This window comes from Lipophrys pholis (genome assembly GCF_963383615.2).
Source record: "Lipophrys pholis genome assembly, chromosome: 2".
Classification (NCBI taxonomy): Eukaryota; Metazoa; Chordata; class Actinopteri; order Blenniiformes; family Blenniidae; genus Lipophrys; species Lipophrys pholis.
This window is the reverse complement of record NC_137636.1, coordinates 10,350,180-10,373,453: the sequence shown is the minus strand read 5'-3', so window position 1 is coordinate 10,373,453 and position 23,274 is coordinate 10,350,180. Positions and strand designations below refer to the sequence as shown.

Here is a 23,274-nt window from a genome sequence, read left to right as displayed (position 1 = left end):
AGAAACTGTGCAAATAAACATTCATTTGATGCCACAAGGTCTCCGCCAACTCATTAACAAACAACAAAACAGACCACTCTACCCTTCACTCTTTGTTCCAGCCATTACTTTGCTGTTATTTTCACTCCCAAATCCAAATAAATAACCCCGTCACTAAAAATTAGACCAGCAGTCACTGGTGATTGTTTACCCATCCAATCGCAGCTTGCCAAATCTGTTTAATAATAACCTCACAAGCTTCCTTTCTGTCTGGAGTCAAAATTCCCTCCAATTTAGCCTCTATGGGCTTCAGATTGCCTTGTCAGAAAGGACTATAAGGAAAGACTGTGCGCACCACTTCCTTATCGCTACCAGTAAATTACCTCAAGATCAGATACAGTCTGCCAACTCGCAGAAACTCCACTCACCAGAAGCAGACAGAGAACGAAAGGAGGAGGTAGAATAGAGGGAACGAGGAAGAAAAAAAAGCATCAAGACATGACAAGAGCACGAGAGTCGCCCCATGGAGACTGATTTCAGCTGCTCTGAAAGGCCATCTGATGTTATCTAAAGATCATCTACAGTCACCAACACTCGCCTTTTACACTGCACTCAACAGCTCGAGTCAAGCGCCTGTCAATCAAGGTCTTCATAACCCGCAGCCATCGCTACATGGGCTTTGTTCTCTTGCTGTTATTGGTGTTAAAAGAAGCGAATACATAAATATAACATTAGGACTGTAAAATAATTCACATTTTTGTTTAGACTATTTACCAGAGTAAACGTGCACATTTGCTTACTGTTCCGTCCTCGGGTGGGTGAATATACTGAACACTACTCACAAAAAGTTAGGGATTTTTGACTTTCTGGTGAAAAACAGTATAAACTTTGCAGGCGAACTGGCTGTTCAATAACAGGAAGCTTAATGGCAAAATTCAGGTATTTGATTAATGAATAGACCAATAAATTCCCTGGTTCAATTAGAATTGGTATTTAAACAGTCCTCCTCTGTTCACATTTTGACATAATGAGACCAAGACAACACCTAACAACTGAACGACAGTACCTCATCATTGCGAGGCTTCAAACAGGATGTTCTCAGACGGAAGTGTCCACTGAGTCTAGAGTGTCAGCGTGTCATCAGCAGGTTGAACAGAGAAACAGAGACACTAGAAGAGTCGTGGAAACACAGAGAAGTGGACGTCCTTTGTCACATGAGGACCACTCCATTGTGAACAGTGCCCTGCAGAACCAGATAATAAATGCCACTCAACCCCAGGCACATTTTAGGGAGGGGAGAGGCTCGTCAGACCAATGGAAACCTTTTACATCTTAATTTCAACTTAGTATTATTACCGTGAAAAGCTCTTTGGAATAAAATCTGAAGACAAGTGAAGCTGTCCTTCATTGTCTGGTTTGTCAACTTATGTTACTCTGAAAGACGTGATTATTATTCAACAGTAATGAAACCTTCACAGATGTGCAAGTTGCCCATGTCACAGGAATTAATGTCTCTACACACCATCACAGATGCTTGCAGTTGAACTGTGTCTCATTAACAGGCTTCATCTCAGTACATCTTAAATGAATTCAGAGCCAAGAAAAGACAACGGCTTCTCACCACATCCGTATACTGGTTTATTCTTGGCATGGTAACGTTTAAAGTAGCGTTTATGGAGGCAGCAGAACAGTAATAAACAGCATAAACAGAGCGAGAGAGAGAGAGAGAGAGAATTTATTCCCACCACATTTCAGAAAATTGTAAAATGAAATCCTCAGATTTGACAAATTGGAAGCAGTAATCTGTCTACACTTTTGATTAAAAACATCTATTTATAATTTTTTTTTTGTCTTTACGTCCATGCTGGAAAAAACATCAACAGACTCTGAAAATGAACAACTTGAAATGTCTAAAGATGAATATTTGAAAAATGCTTCATTTCTTTATGCCCAACTCTGTAAAAAAAAACAGTTTTTGCAATTATTGATAATTTAAATAATTTTCAAGCAAAACTACAGGAGACTTTCTGGTTCCAGCTTGTAAAATGTGAAAATCTGCTGCTTTCAGCATCTGTGAGGTTCATAGCCTCCTCATCAAAACATAGATGTTTAGGAATATTTGTTGAACGTAAAATAAAAGAATAAAATCTGAAGACGGCATGTTGGGCGTTTCTTTTGCTTTTTCAAAAAAAATAAATAAATAAATAAAATCATTCGATGCAGCTTCTTTCACACCCAGCTTCACTCTCGCCATAATGTTGGTCTTCCTACTTGAAACAGACTCATAATTTCTTTAAGTATTTCACAGCATAAATTATTTAATTGTCAGGACGATTGCAGCTGCAACAACCTAATTCCCAAGTAGGAATGAATCAAAATATATAAATGCTAGAAAACAACAACCATACAGTCCTTTATACTTGGAACAATATTTCGGGATTACTTTTTTCTCTTTAATAGTTTAAATCTGCTTTTTTTTTTTTCTTACCCACTTAGACTTTTGGACTTTTGAGATGCTGCTTTGAAACAGAGGAGAGATTAAAATAAAGTGTGAGTTGTAAATACAAGCAGCCAGAGTCATTAATGCATCATTTATTGCGCCAACATAAGCACATGCTGCCGAAGCAGGTGATGCTCAAATAATGCACGGTGGTTTTATAACGGATGAACGTGTCTGTATGGGCTGACTCTTCCTCCTTGTTTAGGTGACAATAGGAGAGGCTCATCACTTTAGTGGCTTTGTTGTCCGTACGTATGATTAGACTCTCGGCGAGTCATCTGGATGCAGGCAGCGGTCTTTCACAGGCGTCGTGGGACTCTCGCTCTGTGCCACAGACGTGCCTCGACTCCTCTCTGCAGCATTGTGGGGAGCAGCTCCAGCGTGGTGGAACCGAGCAGATGGTGAACGTATGCAGCGCTCATGCATGTCATCATCACCTTCATTAGCTGAAGGTGACATATGACATCATCTGGCCCGTGCACATTATTGGGCTCCAGAAAGAGTTGTTTGCTTCTTTTTCTTTTTCTTTTTTTTTTTATTGTGGCTGTGGTTCAAGGTTGTTGATGGGAGGTGTTGTGTGTAATCATAATATCCTCGCCCCCTCCCACATGTGGGCACCTTCCGGCGGCTACTCCACCTCATGCCTCTCCCTCGTTCTCACCTCCTCCCAGCATTAAGGTAAATAAGGGCTTCCAGCAGAGAGCCAATGAGCACGGGCCACTGAGCAGAGATGCATGTTTGTGTTGCCTTCCTCCCAGGACCCCGCTCGTTTATCTTGGCTGTCAGGTAAAGGGCAGGCTCGGGGAAGGTGAAACTTTTTTTTCTTTTTTTTTTAATAAGGCCGGATTGGTTTCCATAGAAACTGCAGGACAACATTAAGGGGACAATGATAAGAGAGCAAAGTCTGGTCTCAGGGCATCCCGCAGTGTGCCACATAGTTGCTGCACACATTTGTGTTTACGTCAGAGAAATGAAAGAGCTATTTGGATTAATTTTCCGGGAGCCTCCAGACTCAGACCTTTTACTGTGGGAGGGGAGATTAATGAGAACATATTCACACCTAGCTTTCAGCTTAGGTCAAGAGCTAAAAGGGAGGTTTCCAGTTATAAAGAGCCGCTGAGCCCACTGAACCCACTGCGGGTACAAACTCCATGATAACAGCAGAAAAGTCCTCAAATGACTGCCATGCTTTTACTGATAAGGAAATGATATTACCAAATATACTGCTTAACAATGTATGAAGGGTAAAGGGAATATCTACTGGCTGTTGTGACTTTTTCCTCAAGTAATAAAATAATCTAACATTGAAAAGCATAAAGGCTGCCCTGAACAGCTGTCAATATTTAGAGTCTCACCTATGCGTTCAGAAAATTCTCATGCTGAAAGTGGATGAAGATGGGGGGGTGGGGGGGGGTAATGAATACTTAATGACTACTACATTTTTCACTTTGTGGCAGTAAATGGGAAACATGTTTAGTTAACAAATGAGGAGAAAATCAAAAGGAACAGACGGTACCACATGCACTGTCAAAAGCCTGCAGCCGTGAGATAAACCGAGACAATGATACAAAGATATGAGACTCTTTGTTTCCAGCTAGAATCCGGTGAGGGAGAAATTAAGTCTTTTCTGGAGCAGAACTCGACATGGACATGGTCCACATGTAGTCAGAGAGTCGATATGGAATAAGGCGCCCTTGATAAGAGAGCACACAAGACTAATTCATGTGCATACATGCTTTGAGCTACGGCGGGAAAAGTGCTGAATTCAACGTCAGGCCGGGTGCTTTTATTCAGTATTCACCCCACCATTAAGACTGTCTCAGTAACAGAATAAAAATCACAATAACATAACCTCTGTACACAAAACAAAACACGAAACACTTCTATTGTTCACATCCATTAGAGAAATTGCTCTATTAGCCCACTGCTTACTAGTCTCACTGTTGTGATCAGAACAATATCACATTGATTGCAATTGAATCACAAAGCAAGTGTTCTTTTTCTCAACCACGTATTTCTGGCAATCGTTTGGGACCAAATGAATAGATCTCACTTATGTGGCACATTCTCTCACTTAAAGACGGGATATACATTTCTCTAAACTTCACGTCTCTTCCTACCGTTTGTTCCCACTTTTTTTTCCACTGGGCTCTGATTTATATAGAAGCTAAAGAGGAAGAGTGCTCCGTGGAGAGCGAGGCAGCCTGATATCACACTCGAGGGTGAGGGTGTGTGCTCTGACAGCTCATCAGCGGACAATAAGGCCTTGGCTGCTAATGTTCTGCTACCTGGCACACTGCAGGGTCACAATCTGCTCCAGATGCTGGAGGCAGGCATCCAACTCGTGGTGGCGGAAGGGGGGAATCAGTGCTCGAGAAGCAAAAGGGAGTGGGCTCGCTGAAAAATGAATGGGATGAGGCGCACATGCACACACACGCACACACACGCACCACCTGCCAACCAGCCAACTCTGAATTTAGTGCCTCTTCTGCACACGGGTCTCACTGGCAGTTACTGTAGCAACATGGGGGATAAAAATCAGAGCACATATAAATGAAATCTTTCTGTTCTAGAGAGCTTGATTGAAAATGTATCTGTTCAGAGCAATCATGCATAATTCCAGAAGGCCGAGCGAAAGCATACAGAGGCCGGCATGTCTGCTCAGACACACCCACAGATACACGCACACACACACACACACACACACACACACACACACACACACACACACACACACACACACGCACAAAGTGATATGCAGATAGAAGAGGGACTTATGAACTCAATTTAGTCAGCCAGACGGAGTTCTTGATTCTGTCACTTGGGATAATCGTCAGGATGTGGTACTCTGACCGAGCCCTCGCGTCTAAACCCATGCAGGATATAAGGTCATGTTGGAGTGGAACTCTAGCCATGCAGCACCCAGACCTCAAGTGCTCCAGTGGTTTTGTGGTTATCTGCAGTAGCCAGCTGTCGCAGTATGGAGGAGCTTTTCAAGAACGTCCCCTCTCCTCTTCCTCTGTTGCTCATCTTTCTGCCCTCTCGCTCAATCAAATCTGTCTCATCAGCCCACCCATCTCCGTCCTCTGTTTCATGTCTAATTTCAGTATCAGTAAATATCTAGTTGCTACTTTTTAGTTGTTAGAAGGAGAAAGAACAGACCATTTACACTAAACTTGATGAGCCTGAGTTTTTGTACAAGACACAAAATTAGCTGGTTGGTGCCCAGGAGGGAGAAAAGAAATACATCTGTTAAATTAAACCCAAATTCCCAAACTGTTCTGAGCCTTTAATGTGCTGGAGAGTCTAGCTCTCAGACTTTCTCGCATGAGAGTGACTAAGAGGACGGCTATGCATAATATATTTGACAGTGCATGTTTAAAAGGTTATTCCTTTCCTTTGTAAATTAGGTCAGTTCATCACTGCGAGTAAACAGAGGAAGGAGGCGGCGAGACTTGATGTTCTGCAATGTGTCTGTTTATCATTTAAATTTTGTTTTCTGTCTGTCACTGTCAGGGACGACATGGATAAGAACCGCCATTCCACGACATCCATCATCAAAACTGATGCGGGGTAGCAGTGGAGTGATCAGCAGCCTGGCATGTCTCTGATGTGTGGAACCTAAAGAGCAGAGCTCCACCTACTGGAGGGTGAGGGGAGCCCAGCAGCAGCACAGCAGCACAGCAGCACAGCAGCCCCACAGAGTGTTTGGGAGTCACAGCTGTAATGACCAGTCATTTTACCGAATGGGACACCACAGCTTCGCCGGCAGGTTTATTAATGGATGAAGAGGGGGCAAAGAATGGGCACTGAACAAAGATAACCAGCTGTGATATTATGTTTATTTGAGGCTGAACATCTGGAGAGCTCTTTAATTCATGTAGCAGGAGTTTGAGAGTATTCTTAGCTCTGATGTTTAGCTGAAATGCTCCAAAGACCTGCTGCTGTTTATGCAAAATGAACACAGCTGGATTTTTTTTATTATTTTTTTTGGAATCTTTACATATTTTTATAATCACTTGTGGCATCGTTAGCACCCAACATGAAGAAACTGAATGAAGCTGTCGTGATTTACACCTCTAGACGAAGAGGTGACAATACATGAAAAAGGTATGAATTTATTTCTATGTTAGATATGAAAATATTAAAAGTATTTTACATAATGGTTGTTGGTGGTGTAGCGGTTAGTGCTCTCACCTTAGAGAAAGAATATCCTGGTTTGGCGCCTTCATGAGTGTGCAGTGTGCACGTTCTCCCAATTGGTGCATGGGTTCTATTTGGTTTCCTCCCAAAGTCCATAAACAAGCATTTGCTGGTTTACTGGTGATACTCACCTGAGAGACCCAGAACGCCTCCCTCGACTCAAAAATGGTTTAATTCACACATATGGGACTCTGAATGTGAATACAGAATGTGGTGTATCTGACTCTCTATAACAAAGACATAAGACATGTGTGAAGTGATTAAAACATGTTCATAGGACCTTGAAAAGTCATGAGGAAATCAGCGTAAAAGCAAGTACAAATATGGTGAAAATCTGGGTCTCCAAAGAAATTATAGTTATGATGACTGCTTCATGGGAGTGTTTTTAAATTTGAATTCACACACACATGAATAGCTCATATTTCAAACTATGGATATTTTTGTGTAGATTGATAATTGGCCTTTAGCTGCTCCCTAATGTAAACCTCCAGTGACTCTCCAGTCACAAGTGCACCGCTCAGGGGTAACCAGTATTTTTGTATGGCTTGGTAATAGAATTTAATTTTATTAATATATATCAAAGAAAAAAAACATCTGACTCCATAAAGGAATGGCAAATGGTCACTCTTTGGTTTGAGGGTTTCCCCTTGAAGCTGAACAACTTAGTGTTTATACATTTGCTTTTTCAAAAGTCTGTCCACAAGCATGACAAATCATGTCGATTTGTCTATGAGACTAAGACAATCCTCAAATGAGTAAGTATGTTTCCTGTGTAGGGTAACTTAATCTCTTGATGCTTCCTCAATGGATTCCTTTTAGCAGAGCTTAAACGCTGTCATTTCAGCTAAGCCAGGGCAAATCACCTGGACTTCACATCTAGAGTGAGAACGAATTGAAAATGAGCCAAATGAGAATATATGAGCAAATGGGAAAAGCAGTCACATGAGGAAGAGAGCTGAAGAGAAAACAAGCAGAGCAGCATGGGCCCGCATTAGAAGAATCAATCGGCCCCTCTGCTACTTGTCAACACGCCGTGAAGAGGTCCGCTCTACAACACCACGGCTCCTATTACCATGTGATTAACCTTCTCACGATTAACCGGGCAGCAAAGACACGGGTAAGGTCAAAGGTCAGCGTTCAGACAGCCATTCCGGCATGAAGGGTGCCCTATTAAATGAAAGGCCACGCTCAAATCTGCCCGCCTGTCCTCGGGCGTCTTTTTTGATACATACCGGGGCTTTCATCCTGCAGTACCCATCTCGCCGTGCTAAATTTCACCAGCGTGCAAGGTCAGTTGCCTTATTATTGTTAAAGTACAAAAATATTGTTATACTCAATTAGGGGGGAAAAAAAATTAAAAAAACACTTTAAAAATATAAACACTTCGCCAAACACCTGGTGTGTGCTGGCAGCCATGAGACAGACTGCAGGTGGAGAGGAATTAAAGCGAGCCTACACCAGAGGAGGTAATCATGAATAAAACATCATGCTCTTGTACTTGTTGAGGCTGTGACTTTTTAGCACTGCTATAACTCCTGGTTGTTTTTACCCACTGCTTGGAAGATTGGGAAAAGGGGACTATTTTTCTATTACTACATACCCTCTGAAGTAGATTTGCAACTTGCACAAGTTCTAAGAAGTTTTAAAATGTGATGTCAGACTGAAGTGGCAAATATATGTGTGGCAGCTAAACTGGACATGAGATTGCCATATTGTGTCCCCGTGATGGATGCATCTTCGTCTCTGACAGTAACAAGAAAGAAGAAAAAGATTGTGGCAACACCAGGCTGGTTTCAGTCTGTTTCCAAGCATCTGAACCTACTGCGGTGTGTGTGTGTGTGTGTGTGTGGGGGGGGGGGGTATTTTCAGCTCATGGCAACCTGCCATTCTCTCAGTGCGAGTGTATCCATGACAAATGAAGAAAGCACGTGGGAATGAGTTAACCTTTCTACATGGACGAGGACAGTGTCTCAAACCTTTGTGACCTTTTATTTTTTTAATCTCCTGCTGACCAGTGACATAAATCTTTTAAAAAAACGTTATTTATCTTGCAATATCACAAACATGAGAGAACTCTCCGGCCAAACTTCACATCAAAAGATGCATATGGATCAGAAACATTTGCATTTAAAAGCATTTGGGCTTCTGTGATAACATTCAAAAAGTTAGATTTGAAATATAGTAAGGTTTTAATAGGAGCTGATATACCTTTTATTGAAGCACATGATTGCACAACATGAATAACAGTATCAAGTGGATGCCTGTTGTGATAATCCCACAGAAACCTTATCTACAACAGTACTGCACCTCAAGCACTGCAGAACTTTTTAAGCATTTTTCAGCTAATTGGATTTATGGCCCACAGCTGTTTTGAGCATTAAAGTCTCTGTAGGTTTCAATGTACAGTACCTGCTCAAACACTGAACAGCAAAGGAAAAGCTGCAAACTAACTGATAAACATACCAGAGGATCTCAGCACCGTATATTTACTGTAGGACTTGATTGTGCCCAAAAGTACAATTAAACCTATATCATAAGAACACCCCCATAACTGCAAACAAACTCCATCTGTGCTTGCACATCTTCTCATTAGCTGTTTGGAATCTTGCAGCTTTAATCCAGCAAGACGAGCGATGCAGCCCTTTATGATCGTTCGTGACATTTGTGTGATTCCCTCTTCCTTCATAGCTGAATACGACATGATTTTATTTTTTTCCCACATGAATTTCTGCAGATGGTGAAGTTTTATGCCACACATAAGCCTTTAAAATTATGCCATATCTAAAATGTGTGGCATGGTGCATTAAAGATATAACTGCTTATACCTTGCCATACAATTAGTATGTTTATTGCTCGTTTTCACTGCCGCCAAGAGGACCTGAATAATATTGCAGCTTTTGAAGAATTTGCAAAGTTCTCAATTTTGTTTGATGATCAAAACAAAAGCACACATACTCACCTTGGACACAAGACTATCTAATCATGGATTGTTTGGTAAATTTCTGCTTCTTCTTATAACATAAAAAAGGAGATGACACATCTCACATGCTTGCACCAACATGTTGAAGTAATATAATTTGCTACCAGATATGCAGTAGTAATCAAGCGTGTACTTTTGAGGGGTTTTTTTTAGCAGTGATTTAGTAGTAGTTTATCATCATCACCTTGACCTCGCCTCTGTTGTCATAAATTGTTACCTGCAGTCATTGCATTCTGTAAATGAAGTGTGTTTATTGTGAAAGTGACCAACTATTGGAGTCGCAGCCACATGGATTAATTAATTAACTCAGATCACTGATTAACTGTGAGGTTACACACTTACATTTGTTGATTTTTATTTTTTTCTAGGAAAATAAACACTTCACAATCAGCATGATGAAGACAATCAAAAATTACAATAAGCAACACTTGTGTCCCCGACTTGTCATTCTGGTGCTTGTCTCTTCAACTAACATGGTCGAGATCATACTGCAAGCAGCCAGTATGTGGGTGGGGGCGGGGGGTCAGAGGTTTTGTAAGTTGTTCACTTCTGTATTTTCTCTGAGTTTAACACTCTGAAATAGGCTAAATTAAATTAAATATGCAAATACTAAGAGATTTGGTATCGAGGAATTAGTGGGATGTATTTCAAAAAAGTAAATGAGATATATAAACTCAGTATAAGTGTATATTCTCATAATAGGCCAATAGTAAATCTGCCAAGTACCGTCACTGTTCCCTGACAGTTATAAGAGGAGAGTGGTGTGAGGCGGTTTTCATTTTGGTCTGACTTGCAACCTCACAACTGAATGTATTTAAATCCGGCACACAGCAACTAAATTAATTAACTGAATAAATAAATAAATGGTTTAATAATTCAATGAGGCTGCAAATCCTACATGGGATTCAAATAAAGAACACAAATTTCCATGGAATACACAATCCTTGAGGAAACCGGAAACTAACATCCGCACAGTAAATGGAATTGTCTTTATTTTTAGTTAAACAGCATCAATTTTACATTCTTGCTGGAGGCACTATAGCAAATAATCAGCCTGGACACCATATCGGTTTCATGGCCACGAGGCCCATTGTGGGATTATCACTACGTATTAACAGAAATCCATAATACTTATTTGAAAATGTATCATCTGGTTTTTATTTTTTCTCCGAGTACGAGTGTATAAGCTACCAACATGCCAGCAAACAGAGAGAGAATGAATGCCTTCACCAATTCTCCCCTGAAGAGAGACCCCCATCGTCTACATTCAGAGAGCCATTGAGATGAAAGCCGCTTGTGTTCTTCCTCCACGATCTTATCTGATTGTTCTTTATCTTTTTGTTTACCAGGGACCCAGATGAGGACATGCATTAAATCTCCCTTAAATCCCGGGCCCCTGTGTCATGTTTGTGTGTGTGTGTGTGTGTGTGTGTATGTGTGTGTGGGTGCTCACCCTTTTTTATTAAAAAAGACAAAGCTCTAGTGAACTCACCACTTCTTTAAAGCCATAAAACAATCTGCGCCAGCGCGCACAAAGAGCTGTTATAAAAGGCAACCGTGCACTCTCTAATGTACAGTTTTATACACACACACACACACACACACACACACACACACACACACACACACACACACACACACACACACACACACACACACACACACACACACACACACACACACACACACACACACACACACACACACACACACACACACACACACACACACACACACACACACACACACACACACAGCAACTAAACCAATCGTTTAAGGTCTCTGAGGCCTCGATAAGCTTCTGTAAATCAGCCACCATCCGGCACCGAATTTTATTCCCCTCTCTCTCAGTGGATGTTGGGTTATGACCCGTAGGCAGGAGGTTATTTATTGCTTTTGTCTCAGCTTGTGTTGACTCCCAGCCACTCATCTATGGTTGTCGGCTAATAGAAAGCAGCACAGGATTGCAAATCTGCAGGAAGCGAGGTAAGCTGCAGGGTCTCTACTCCATAGTCTCTGAGGAGCGTCGTCTCCCACGACTCTTAATGTCTCTCAGTTCCTCTGCTTCTTGGTCTACTTTTTTTTTTTTTTTTTTTGGTAATAGCCAAATCTAAATAAAGCTGAGCCGAGGTGAACAAGTTCCCAATAATAAGTGTTAGCGTGAATGTGGAAAAGAGAAGTGGAGGGTTAAATGGCTGAGAGACGCCCACAGACCATAAACATTTCCCAAAGGCAGCTGCCAGAAATGACAGACAGCCCGCAGCCCGGTGGCCTGCCTTTTTCCTCCAGCACATGAGAAACATCTCTATTCTCAGCCGTGGCTGTCTCCTTTGTAATGGGAACTTGGGGTGTAGTGGTGCTAAACAGTGAAAGATGAAAAGAGTAAATTGTCAATGCCAGAGTGAAACTTAACCTTGATACTCCGTCTCCATAGTAATGCCATTTTTGATGAGCAACACCTACTGCGTACTCTTAAGAAGTCTGTAAATCTCTTAGGGTGCCTAAAAAAGCCTGTGAAAGACCTCCTTCCCCTTTTCCCCGCTCCTCCCTTCCTACCTTCACACGGTGCTGTGAAACAATCTCCACACGCCTGTCATCCTTTACAATGGACTGTCTAACCCGAACCGGCAACTCCAACCTCACCGCGGTTGTGAAATACAGGCCCACCTACCGTCTCTACCGTGTTGACAGCAGCTGACAGTTAAGAGGAACAACCACGGGCTGACGATATATGAAGGGGTCCTTGACTGATGACAGGAAAGGTAAGATCGAGAGCTCTGATGTAATGGAGACAAGGCCACTGACTGATATTATGAAAGAGGTCAGTTTGACTGCTCCAGTTCAACACCATTCATATCCAAGATCTATGTCTGGGAGCACTAAGCACAAATACATGAATTCTACATCAGTGTCATCTTGATTGTTGGAGTAATGCGTGTGTGTGTGTGTGGGGGGGGGGGGGGGGGGGGGGGGGGCGTATGTGACCAGGGTCAAATGTTGTACAAACAGCCTACTCATGTCAAGATTACGCAGTGAGAAATCTCTGAAGCTGGAAAGGTTTGACCTTTCACAAAGTGAGGTTTCATTGGAAAGGCCACGCATGTGTGTACATTCAAGCAGTATTATTGCGACAATTTTATCAGCAACGAGTTGGACTGCACTGATCTTTTATTCCTGCAGCACCAGCAAACGTCCATAAAACTCTGTCCAAGTGGGCAATCAACAAATTAAAATTTATATACAGAGACCTTCGTTAATAACTCAGCTTCTCAAACTTTGTTTACATAATGCTTACATTTTTGAAAAAGTTTTAGCCCAATACCATCAGATTATTACAAATATTATCAATAAGATATAAAATGTACAATAAAGTATGTGTAAAATGGTCAACTAAATCTTTGTGCTTTTTTTAAGTAGAGTTATGTGTGATGGTCTTTATATCCAAAGAGAAATATCCACGTTTTCATAATTCTGAAACTTATTTGTAGCATAAGCTTTAATCTTAATTTGTAATTTAATGGCTTTATGTCCGTTCTTTCTTTCTGACATCAGGAGCGACTTCAAGCTTAATGAATGGACATATAGAAAATGTGGTTATTTTCATTTTTCTATCTGTCAGATCCTCTGATGTTGTAGTCAACAAAACCTTTACTTTGTCATTTTGGTTGTTTTTATGGGCATTTTTCTAGTTAGAGTTTGCAAGTATTACCAAACACATCATGTTGGCAAATACAATTATTTTTTTTTTTAGCTGTTTTAAAATTCGTCATGGATGGAGCTCATGTTGATTCGGGAAAATTGTTGCTTCTTTTTTGAACTTTTGTGAGTATTTTTCTCACTGAAGGTAAATATATCCCTTTGATCAAATATGTGCCAACAATTTCATGCGTGACAACATCACAGTGCATGAGTTCATGTCATGCATGATAGAAATAAAAAGAAACAACACAACTAAAGAGAACATTAGAGACCTTGGCCTTGGAGAAAAGACTTCTATTGACTGTAATGACTGTGGTGGTTTTATAAAAGCCAAAGCTGCTCAAAGTGAAGGAGATAACATTGATAAGAACCTTTTTTTTTCTACCCCAGATTGTAGTTAGGGTACATTTTAACTTAAGAAACGTTAATAAAAGTTATGTTCAGGACTTTTTATCTTATGTTTTGACTAAATTTCAGAGGTTGTACTTGTTTATCTTCATGTAAGTAGTAAAATTGTACTTAATAAAACCAATAAAAAACCATATGTACATTTAGGTGAGGAATTTTCATACTTTTTCAACCTCCAATCGCCAGCATGCTTATCAAAACAGAAGTAACTCAATAAAAGCAAATCCAGTGAGTTTGTGAATTCACCCATACTAAACACACTGGGAACATGTTTCAGAGGAATCCTTTTTTTAGTCCTCCAGTTTGAGAAACTTGAGTTCAAAGGGTTTGGGATCACTCGTTACCTTATCTATACATGTAATGTCGCTTATTATTTAATCCCCCAATCAATCCCCCGTTTTTTGTTCCACTCCTTTTCAAAACTTACCTTTTCACAATTTCAGTTCCATTCCAGCAGGAAAGCCCATCACCAGATGCAAGTTCACCCCCACACAGCTGATCTGCCAGGCCACCGTAGTACGTGCGGTAGAGACGCAGGCTGTTGAGAAAGTCCCTGCAAAGCAGCAACAATTGTAGATTTGACACACTAATATCAGAAAGTGTTTCTAAGCACACCTGCTCCTGCTTACCTTCTCCTGACGGCGAGCGAGTCTCCTGAGACTTTGGCAGGAGCTTTCAGAGGGATGGACTCTCTGCTGCTGCTGTGCTGGATGCTGACTGACTGTGCCAGCTTCCTGCTGGGCGGCCCACAAAGCTTGTGCACCTATTGACCAATGAGATGGACACAAATTGGAGTCTAAACACTGAGAGAGGAAGATGCTTTTTAAGAATTTTCAACTTAAAGTAAACTTTATTGGCCCATGACAAATAGGTCGAAACAGATGTCTGACTGGCAGATGTTTATACGAAGGCCATTAGTGCAGCCAAGCCTATCTTCTCCCATCTCTGAGTGTACCGCATCTGGTGTGTATGAGGCAGCAGGTGCTCTTGTTCACCACAAGATGGAGCTGTGGGATCCCAATGGATTCAGCAAAGTCAGTGTCATTTAGGGAATGCAGTTCTGAGGCATTCGTTTCAGCATTGACATGAAAAGAAAGCTACATTTACAAAATAAATAAATAAATAAAAAGAAGAGATTATTGCTCAAGATTCAATGATGATTACTATAATTATGAAGACAGCCAAACGGTTAAAATGTAGGAGCAGGTGTCTGCTCTGGCCTTTATTCATCCTGTACCATGTTTGGAAGCTGAAGCTGCTCACATGAATGCAAAATTCTTTAGCCTGACTACCGTGCTTTCGTGCGCCAAATGTGCAATTTTGTGCAATTTTTGTTTGATTTGAATGCCTCATACCTCTCTGACAATGGGCAGGCAGCTGTAATAGCAATGATATCCAGGATACAAATCTCTCCCGGACTGAAATGCTTTATTGTTTATCTACTCTGCCTCCTGCCTCTGATTGAAAAAACAAAGCAAAAAAAATCTGCATTGTTTTGAAGCTGCCATTCTTGACAATAATAAATCTCTTATCATGATCTAAACCTGTGCTGAGAGGCGAGGTCCATTTTTCTGAGCATGGCTGACGGCATCACGAATCAGCATGTGAACCCCCAGAAGCACTTGTTCCAGATCCTGTGGTCCATGCATTCTTGCTGACAGGCCCTCGAGTGAGCGAACGAACTCCCTCCAATGGATGTCAATCTCTGCCATGCTTGCTAGACACCCCCGCATCACATTGAGGCAGTAACCCATGCAGGGCTTGGACTGTGTTAGACCCTGTGGAGCAAACAGCAGTGAGATCAGGACTGTTGGAAAATAAAGTTTCATTAATTCAAATCAATACACTGACTACAGAGCCTTGCATTCATACCTGGCAATGAGGACAGTAGTGCATCTTGAGCAGGGCCCTTCTGCACTCTCGGCTCAGCTGTAAGTGGTCCGTGGTATTGATGACCTCAATACCGAGGTGCAGTGCTTGAAGAAGAAGCTTCCCAGACACCCCGGAGCGGTCAATCTGATCAGCCAGGAGGACCGGCGCCCCACCAAACGGTCTAACCTCACGGCTTAATGACCTCACACACTCTGCGTAGCTCGGCGATATATCACTGAGGCCAGGGTTGATGAGATGATTGTACACCAGCGGGAAGAGCGCGTCGAAGAAACGCTGCACTAACTCATCGACATTGAGCTCAGATCCAAGTAAGAAGAGTCCAATGTCAGTGAAGAGTTCCCTCACGGAGCCCACGGCCTGATTGGCCATGATGTGGTACGACTCTTGAAGGACGGAGTTGGTGTGATTCTCTGCATGCCGCATCAGGACCTCGAAGGTCTCTGAGAGATGGACGACAGGGGAGAGAGGAGGAGTGGAAAAAAGAAAGGCAAAAGATTAAGAGAGGAACTGCAATCATGTCAATGTTATGTTGCCCTGCAGAGCCCTGAGAAAGAAATGAGGTAATAATAATGGCAGAAACTACTTTAGAGAATAGGAGTCTCCAGGGTTCCCAGCAGGCGCTGCAGCGTCTTGCATCCTCAACGACTGAGGAGAATACGAGCAGGGGAGGAATTTGTTCTCTAATCAAACGTTGAGTTGACAAAAGAAAAAAAACAGGAAAGAGACAGTTTGAGCGCAATGAAGTGGAAACTACTGTGATATCATATGAACAGAGAAACACAATACATATATTGTTTTCATAAATCAGCCACTTTAAACAAAGCAGCAGAACAGCAGCGGGAATGAGAGAGAATAAAGGTTATAGGTTATGATGAAGAGCATGACTTGGAATAAAAGTAAATCCTTGCATACATGTAAAACGCATAAAGCCTAAGCAAACTAGCAAGAAAAAGTACGTGCAGCCTCTTCATGAATTGGTCATAGAATGTGACAAACTGCATCTGAATGAGAAGCCAGAATGAACGCGACGTGACCAAATTAATTCTAATCAAATGGTTGCCATAGTTTAAGTCTTTACGATACATAACCATTAAAGCTTTACAATGTATTAGTGGAAAAGAAAAACAAGAAAGGTTGACAATTAAACTCAACCCTGTTGAGCCTCCTCTAACTTTAACGAAGTGCTTCCTCTAGCTGCTGACCAGAACCGCACAGCATTGAGGAGGAATTTTGGACCGCTGCCCCGTACAGAGCTGCTTAAGCTCAGCCATACTATTGTCAAGATGTCTGCGGGGAATGGCTTCCTCCGTATCACTCCACATCATCTCTGGAGGATTCAAATCCCATGCTCTGACTGAAAAACCTGGATTCTTATTTTATCTAAGATGTCCTGTGGTAGATTATGTTGCATATGTTGGCCTTTTGTCCTGCTGCTGCCATAGATGCTGACTAGGTCATCTTTGTGACCTAGTCACAAGTCTATGCAGAAAATTACAAAAATCCAGGATAGACCCAAATACATAACATTCATACACAAGTGTGATAAATTAGAAAGCTCAGACCCATATGTAAGGAGGACTTTCCTCCCTTACATATATCATATGCTCATATATCTGCCACTGGCCTGCACCCAAGATTGTCACCACTAGTTAGATGTGGCTGTGAATGTGTCTCAATGTGTGAGTTTTCTGAGCAGTTGTTTGGAAATGTATGTGAGTAATGCAATATCCGCAAGGAAAAAAAAACATGCTTTGCATCAAAGATGTAGAAATGAAATGTAATTTTAAAAACAAAGGCTTTGAAAAACGGAACTTAATTTAGTTAATGGATTCCATACTTGTTTTATTGGGTGAATTGTCGAAAGAGCAGAAACGAAGTGTAATATCCGACATCGCAGTAAAATTTCATTGAGCACGTGATAAGCTCGCTCAACAATAATCTCAGCACAATAGAAAATGTTTCTCTGGTGAAACAATCTGGTTTTGCCTCCCTTTTTTTTTTTTAGGGTTTTGTCTCAGCTAATACCTGAGCCAAGGCCATTCTCACATCATGTGCTTGTCATGGGTTCTGAGGCAACAGTCAGGGTGAGCTGCCTAGGGGGGCTGAGAGTCTGAGAGGGGGGTAACAAGTGTGATGAGGGCTTAGACGGTCCAATGCTGTATAATACGCAGTGATGTGGAAAGATTGACCGAGAAGCCCCCCCCGGTTGAGGACGACTGCGAGGGGGAACAGAGAGGGGTCTGGCGTGCCTGCAGGCACACCATCTCTGGAGGCAGCATTAAAACACAGAGGTGCCCAGAACTGAATCAGATCTCAGATCTTCTCTGATCTTTCAAGGGTGTGATAGGTCTAACAAGATCAGAGACTCTAAGATGAGCATTTATGTGTGAATGGAAAACAAAAAAAGAAAAAGAAAAAGAAAGCTACACCTCCCACACAACAAGCACCCTGGTCAGAGCGCAGCAGGAAAACATGGAACGTGAACAGCACAGACAAGAGTGGCAGCTGTGAGTGTGAAGTGTGTGTGTGTCTGTGTGTATTTCTGTGTGTGTGTGTGTGTGTGTCTGAAAAAGACGACAGGCGGGCAGACAGGCAGAGAAACAGTGAGAGGAGGAAAAATGTGCACACAGAGTACAGTCGGTGATTATTACAGCCCTCAGGTGTATGAAGCAAAGCCGCCAGAGTTATGAAGGGTCCCACAGGGATCAGCGTGCCTGCTTCATGGAGGGGGTTTACCACATTAGATTATGGAGTTAATGAATCCCACCTGTCAAATCACATAACGCATATCTGTGTGGTAAACACATTCATCTCAGCCGTATCTCTCTATCTCTTCTTTTGCTTCCCACGATGTAAATCTTGAGATGAAGACCCTTTAGCGAGTCTTCCCACAGACATAGACACACATACACTATTTTACATTTGAATGTAAAAAAGAATGCTCATTGTTTCTTAAAGTAGTCTGCTGTATTCACAAAAAAGTTGCTAAAAGTCCAAACAGTGATGATGATTTTTTATTAATTCTTTTTTACGTTTGAGATAGAGAGGAAAGCAGAGCCTCACACTTGGGGGCCTTGTCCAGCAGCCAGGCTTCTGGGTAAGCCTGAGGACAGGAAAGAAGAGGAGAAAAAAGCCTAATGTAGCAGCGTTAAGAGGAAGATTAGAGGAAAGCATATGGTTCACATTTCTGACAGGTAAGCATAAAAGCCGGGCCACATGTTTGCGTAGTGGTTGGCTTTTGTGCCTCACAGCAAGAACACAATGGTTCGATTCTGTACTATGGCCTCTGGTGTCAGCACGTTCTCCCTCTGCTTGATTGATTCTACAGGCACTCTAGTGGCAGAAGTTAACAGCAGTTTAGGGAAGGCATGGGAGGCCTTTCTGTGTGAAATGTGCACGTTCTCCCTGTGTGTGTGTGTGTGTGTGTGTGTGTGTGTGTGTGTGTGTGTGTGTGTGTGTGTGTGTGTGTGTGTGTGTGTGTGTGTGTGTGTGTGTGTGTGTGTGTGTGTGTGTGTGTAACGCATGTAAGGACCTGTGACTAACTTGTGACTTCATTGCTTGTTTACATGAATGTGAGTGTGTTGTTCTTCCCCTGCAATGGACTGGTGACCTCCTGTCTAGGGTGTGCCATGCCTTCATCCATAATCAGCTGAGATTGGCTCCAGATTGGCTCAATTACACTGAGTTTCACAAAGCAGTGGAGCCAATAGATGGATAGGTCCATTTCAGTGTCACCAGGCAGCCTAACAATGTGAATTGTAGGAGGTACCACTGTGCAGCCCCCAACTTTCAACAAGTTAAGAAAACATTTGCTTCTTAGCCTATTTAAACAGTTTCTTCTATATTATAATATATGTCCCGAGTGACAAATTCAGTTCAACGTCTTTGTTTTTCACCTCGTAACTCTGAAGTGGGTTCAACTGTATAAGCTCCTCTAACCCTTTTTGGTAATGATACATACATTTTCACCTAAATGTGATATGGGGGTCTCTGTGGCTTAAAGGTAATGGGCATCTCAGAAAAGTAAAGAAAATGGTAAAGGTGATTTATTTAGATAAACATTTTTGTGGAAGAAGAGAGCCCAAACACTCAACATAATACACTCTATTGTGGCATATTATTTTTGTTATTTAAAAGATCAGTGGAAAAATGTAGTTTAAAGGGCGTATTTCAGTCAGTTAGGAACAAAGTTAATAAGGATTCACGATGTTTCTGTTCAGCCTGGGTGTGTGAGTATGCTTGTACGTGTGTGTGTGTTCTGCATGTCAATGACCCAGGAGATAAGAGCAAACATGTTTGCATTTCTGTTGACGGGAGTAACGCCAAGAAAGCGCTGAGCCAGCATGCTCCAAGACACTGCAGAATGACTTGTTGTTGCACTGCACGTCTGGTCTTTCCCCATAAAAGACAGGAGCTGGACACCGGGTGCATGCACGTTTCGGCTTATGTTAGATATTTATAAAATACAGAAACAGGAACTTTTGAAAATGACCTTATTATTACTGTTTTATTAACTTATTACCTTAACTAACCTTCATGCACAGTTCAAGAGTGAAAATGAATTGTGAAAATAACCCAATTGCAAGACAATGAAGAAATGACTTATCAGACAAAGTACAATATAAAAAGACATTGTCAAAAGAATATTGTCCCCATCATTGATTTTAACATGGAGGCCAAAATACTGGAAATCATTCTGAATATAATTAGTCCATATTAACAACACAGCAAACCTCCTAAAAGTGAACGTAGAGATCAATTAAAACCTCTCTGATTATTTAAAGCAATATGACTATATATCACCTTTGAAAAGGCAGAATTCTGAAGTCATTATACTAAAGCTGATTGAATTGTGAAAGTGTAACTAAAGGGCTGGTAAGAAGTACAAGGGGTGAGAACTTGAAAAAAAATTACAGCAGTGCAGCAAAATAATTGAATGCATTCAGAAACAGGTTTTTAGACTATTTAAAAAAAGGGGTGATGTTAAACGGTTCTGTTTGAAAGAATGAAGCACACATAATTGCAATAGAGTTTCAGCTGAACTGAACAAGAACTATTCTAACAGCAATTAGAAAGCCAAAAGGTTTTTAGCACACACAATATCTTTCAGTATATCTAATGAGATCTCCTGCACATTGAACTGAATCAAATTTTTAATCAATTTCTCAATAATAATGAACAAATCAATGCAACAATATTTGAATGTCAATCCAGTCTGTGCATCATTTAGAGCCATTAGAGCATGCCACCCATCACACTTTATGGATTTGTCACTCCCCTGCCGCCAGAGAAAGTAAACTCTGATCTATGAACAATTCATGTATGAAAGCTCAAGTTCCCCTGGCTATCATTCAGTTATGTATTGGCTATTAGAAACCAATCACAAAGCCCCTTCATTTAAATTCCTCCGCAGCTGAGCTTTTCTCCATGTCTAAAAGGCTTTTAAATTTGATCCCATTTTCTTCCTTTCTCCTATAATTGCAGCACTTCTCGTTTTCTTTAATGTAGGATGATCTGGTTAACTGTGACGGCAGTAGCTAACTAAGTAATGAGTACACTTGAGGTCAGGGCCTCTGGCAGTTGGTACCCAACTCGAAAAACAAGGTCATTTAATCAGATTTTATATAATTTACTGGAATTGTCTTCAGTGATCAACCAAAAATGACTGTGAATGAGCCCGCATCTATTGTCTACTAAAACAATAATATAAAATATATTCAAAATTACTCGAACATCTAGTGTTTCATGAAGGTTTTGTCAGATAAACAAACAGGGATGCTGATATATGACGGCCACCATTGTAGTTGAAAGACGAAGCAGAAAGGGTTCAAGAGTTGAGGACGCGCACGAGAAAGAAATGTGTTGCTTTTACCACAAGATGGAGACATTTTTCACTGCAACGTGCACAAACTGGATCAATATGATGCTGAAACAGGGAAAACAGAACCGCATGCTATTTGTAACTGCTGTCCTCCATCCACTCAAACTGTTCAATAAGTCAAAGTCCTGGATGAAGGATGTTACAGGATCACAATGCTATAGAGGGAGAAAAGATTTGTGTCGACTGTTCATGTCAAAATCCTGCAGCTTTATGTACGAGTAGTTAGTCAAGCTGAGGTCTTCTGACAGCCAATTAAACATCAACAAATACCAAAGCGAAACACAGCAGATTGAAGTATATTGAAATCACACTAGATATAAAGGTCACAATGCTTCAAGGCGCCAACACATTTATGTCCTGTTAGTAAGAATAATGTGTCTAAGCCCCACATACAGTGTTCACTCGTCATCCATAATTAATACCACACTAAAACAAAGCCATCAAATAACATTTACAAATGACTTTGCAGTATTATGGTTCAACACATTCAAATGTTTTTAGGTGATATAAGAGCTTCACAAGCCATTTGAGGAAGCACCGCTTATAATCTGCATCAACTCAGCTTCTTTTCTGAGCATGAGTGTGTATTTGTATTCACTGACATGTCACTGAGAAAAGGGATCAGTCAGCAGCATGAGAAATAAGATGAGCCTTTGTAGCGGAAGACCCATTTAAAGCAGACAATGGACCAAAAGCTGCTGCACCCTCCGTCACTCACGCACACACTCAACGGCTGAGGCAGTGCATGTACGACATAGTTAGACACATCCTGAAATGTGCAGTGTAAAGCGTAAACACACTACATCAATATCAGCTCCTCTGTTTGAAGAAGGCTGCGTTTCCAGGTTTCGGGCGCTTAAATGCCACCAGCTGACCTCAGCTGAGCTGCTGAGCAACGCAAACATGGCTTTTATTAACGTGATTCATCCTCTGTGAATGGCTACGACCACAACAGAGGAGCCCGGTGACATCTGATAGGCTGCAGAAAAGGCCATTCTCCATCTAGAGAGGATGAGTCAGTGGCACTGTGGGTTCAGCTCATCCCAGAGCAGCAGACACACAATGAAAGTCAATGACTTCCAGGGTGGCACAGTCAGTACAGTCAACACAAAACTATGTCTTCATTGTGGTCCATTAGAGGTTGAAAAACAAGCATCGGCCCCCTTTGTTGTTCCAGGACAGGGTTTTATGACAGTGTTTATGCAGAAATGTTTGCTGTGGCTGAAAAACAAAAAAAAAGGTCAAACATGGCTGGTTGTAAAACTCAAAAGCTCCGAGGAGAATAACAGACGAGTCGATCTTTTTTGACCAAACAAACCTGTCATAGCAGCTCATTTTAGAACCTTTATGGTTCCAAATTAACCCAGCGCAAATGATAAAGTAATAATCAATCCATCCATCATCATCTTCCATACCCTCTTTATCCATATTAAAGAGGAAAAGACAAAGAAACAGACAATTATACAAACACATATTTACACCCACGGACCTTATAAAGTCACCACTTAATCCAACAAGCATGTTTGTGGATTGTGGGAGGAAGCTGGTGTAGAGAAAAGCCACACGGACACAAAGAAAACATGCAAACTCCAAATAGAAAGACCCACATTCCACCAGCATCAAAAAACAAAAAGCTGACAATGTGCTTGAACTTAAAAGCAATTACTTTGATGAAAACAAAGAAAAATTCCCTCCATCCCATTCAGCATCAAGTAACAGTTCTTCTTGGGA

General features: G+C 41.4%; 1 protein-coding gene across 1 annotated transcript in view; it reads right to left on the bottom strand.

Moving 5' to 3' along the window:
• Positions 1-23,274, bottom strand: part of gpc5a (glypican 5a) — a 139,554-nt gene that overhangs the window by 93,590 nt on the left and 22,690 nt on the right. The window contains exons 3-6 of the mRNA XM_080491254.1: positions 15,642-16,102; positions 15,314-15,547; positions 14,399-14,532; positions 14,197-14,322 (exon numbers count right to left, since the gene is read on the bottom strand). Of these exons, the coding sequence (XP_080347380.1) occupies positions 14,197-14,322; positions 14,399-14,532; positions 15,314-15,547; positions 15,642-16,102 (955 nt within the window). The remainder of the gene's footprint in view (positions 1-14,196; positions 14,323-14,398; positions 14,533-15,313; positions 15,548-15,641; positions 16,103-23,274) is intronic.